The sequence below is a fragment of the Salarias fasciatus genome, chromosome 11 (assembly GCF_902148845.1).
Source record: "Salarias fasciatus chromosome 11, fSalaFa1.1, whole genome shotgun sequence".
NCBI classification, from domain to species: Eukaryota; Metazoa; Chordata; class Actinopteri; order Blenniiformes; family Blenniidae; genus Salarias; species Salarias fasciatus.
In genome coordinates, this window is record NC_043755.1 from 34,611,023 (window position 1) to 34,613,522 (window position 2,500).

A 2,500-nucleotide genomic window follows, 5' to 3' on the forward strand; every position below is an offset into this window, starting at 1 on the left:
AGAACATAGAGCCACGTAGGACATACGTAGAACATAGAGGGGGCCTCCTGCAATAAAACCCTCGTGGTTTCATGTGGAACAAAGAACAAAGAAGCAGGTTCAAACTGATAAGGCCTCATTCACACCAACTGAAAATGCAAACTGCTCCATACTGCCCCCACAGGTCATCAGGGGTATTAAACTCTGTCAGTATGAACCCCTGAACTCTCAAATGTTCACATTATGATTATTTTTGTGTCTCTGACAGCTGTTTTTCTATGAGACGTCCCCGGGCCTGATCCTGGACGAGCGCTTTGAGGACCGCCTGAACTGGAGCGGCAGCAAGAACACCAGGGACCTGCAGGACGGCTCCATCTACATCCTGAACGTGACCTTCAACGACACGGGGACGTACCGCTGCTTCTTCAACCGCGTCCTCATCCACACCAACCACAAGGTGTCCTCCAACCCCAACAGGACCATCGTGCTGACCGTGGTCCCCCGACGTAAGGACGCCACCGCCGCCCCGGTGCCCTCCGGACACCGTTGCCCCGTTGCCCTCAGGACACCGTCGCCCCGGCGCTCTCATGACGCCGTCGCCCCGTTGCCCTCAGGACATCGTCGCCCCAGCGCTCTCATGACGCCGACGCCCCGTTGCCCTCAGGACGCCGTTGCCCCGGCACTCTCAGGACACCGCCGCCCCGGTGCCCTCCGGACACCGTCGCCCCGTTGCCCTCAGGACACCGTCGCCCCGGCGCTCTCATGACGCCGTCGCCCCAGCGCTCTCAGGACACCGCCGCCCCGGTGCCCTCAGGACGCCGTCGCCCTGGCGCTCTCAGGACACCGCCGCCCCGGTGCCCTCCGGACACCGTCGCCCCGTTGCCCTCAGGACGCCGTCGCCCCATTGCCCTCAGGACGCCGTCGCCCCATTGCCCTCAGGACGCCGTCGCCCCGGCGCTCTCAGGACGCCGTCGCCCCGGTGCCCTCAGGACGCCGTCGCCCCGGCGCTCTCAGGACGCCGTTGCCCTGGCGCTCTCAGGACGCCGTCACCCCGGCGCTCTCAGGACGCAGTCGCGCCAGCGCCCTCAGAACGCCGCCTCCCCGGCGCTCTCAGAACGTCGCCCCAGCGCCCTGCGGATGCCGTCGCCCCGGCGCCCTCAGGACGCCGTCGCCCCGGCGCCCTCAGGACGCCGTCGCCCCGGCGCCCTCAGGACGCCGTCGCCCCGGCGCCCTCAGGACGCCGTCGTCCCGGCGCTCTCAGGACGCAGTCGCGCCAGCGCCCTCAGAACGCCGCCTCCCCGGCGCTCTCAGAACGTCGCCCCAGCGCCCTGCGGGTGCTGTCGCCCCGGTGCCCTCAGGACGCCGTCGCCCCGGCGCCTTCAGGACGCCGTCGCCCCGGCGCCCTCAGGACGCCGTCGCCCCGGCGCTCTCAGGACGCAGTCGCGCCAGCGCCCTCAGAACGCCACCTCCCCGGCGCTCTCAGAACGTCGCCCAACGCCCTGCGGATGCTGTCGCCCCGGTGCCCTCAGGACGCCGTCGCCCCGGCGCCTTCAGGACGCCGTCGCCCCGGCGCCTTCAGGACGCCGTCGCCCCGGCGCCTTCAGGAAGCCGTCGCCCCGGCGCTCTCAGGACGCAGTCGAGCCAGCGCCCTCAGAACGCCGCCTCCCTGGTGCCCTCAGAACGCCGTCGCCCCGGTGCCCTCAGGACTCCGGCGCCCTCAGGACGCCGTCGCCCCGGCGCTTTCAGGACGCCGCCATTCCGAGGTTTCTGACGGGTCTTCAGCAGGTTTCGGACTTGAGGACTTCCACAGTCGAGTCCGGCTGCAGCGACGGGAAAACTTTGGCCAGGAAAATTCACTCCTTCATTTCTCTATTTTGCAAAACTTCAAATAGAAAATACAAAATAAGGGTTCAGTGGCTAGTTTTAGGTCAGTTCACTTCACACTTTTAATCATGAATCACAGATCAAATTTTACAACTTCAATTTTAAAATGTTTTGATGAAGCAACTAGAAAAACGCTTGGCATCCCAGCTTCTTATTCTAGTTTTTTGTTTTTTTTTGGTGTATAAACCAACTCCAGTCGACACGACGATACTCCGTCAAACAGCAGCAGTTTTTATCGGATGAGTTTTACTGATTGGATGCTTTTGCCGATATGCTCCACTCTGTTCTGTTCTGTTTTGCTTCGTGACGTTTTTATTGTTCTGCAGCCTTTTCCTCTGTTCTGTCTCGTTCCCTGCGTTCCGTTAGCTCGGGTTCTGTCGAGGACTTCTATAGTCTGGAATCTCGTTTTTGCGTCGTTTTGCTGGAGTCTGTTACTTTACATCATATCATGTCGCGTTATTCCAGTTATGTCACACGACCCTGCAGGGGACCTGCTCCGTGATGCTAGGCTAATGCTGCATGCTGTTTCACTACGCTAGGCTACATGCTGGGCTACATGCTGGGCTACATGCTAGGCTACATGCTGGGCTACATGCTAGGCTACATGCTAGGCTACATGCTAGGCTACATGCTAGGC

The 2,500-nt window shown here is 61.8% G+C and overlaps 1 protein-coding gene across 4 annotated transcripts in view; it reads left to right on the forward strand.

Moving 5' to 3' along the window:
• Positions 1-2,500, forward strand: part of scn1ba (sodium channel, voltage-gated, type I, beta a) — a 42,843-nt gene that overhangs the window by 31,149 nt on the left and 9,194 nt on the right. For all 4 annotated transcript variants that reach the window (XM_030103613.1, XM_030103612.1, XM_030103615.1 and 1 more), the window contains exon 5: positions 248-485. In XM_030103613.1, the coding sequence (XP_029959473.1) occupies positions 248-485 (238 nt within the window). The remainder of the gene's footprint in view (positions 1-247; positions 486-2,500) is intronic.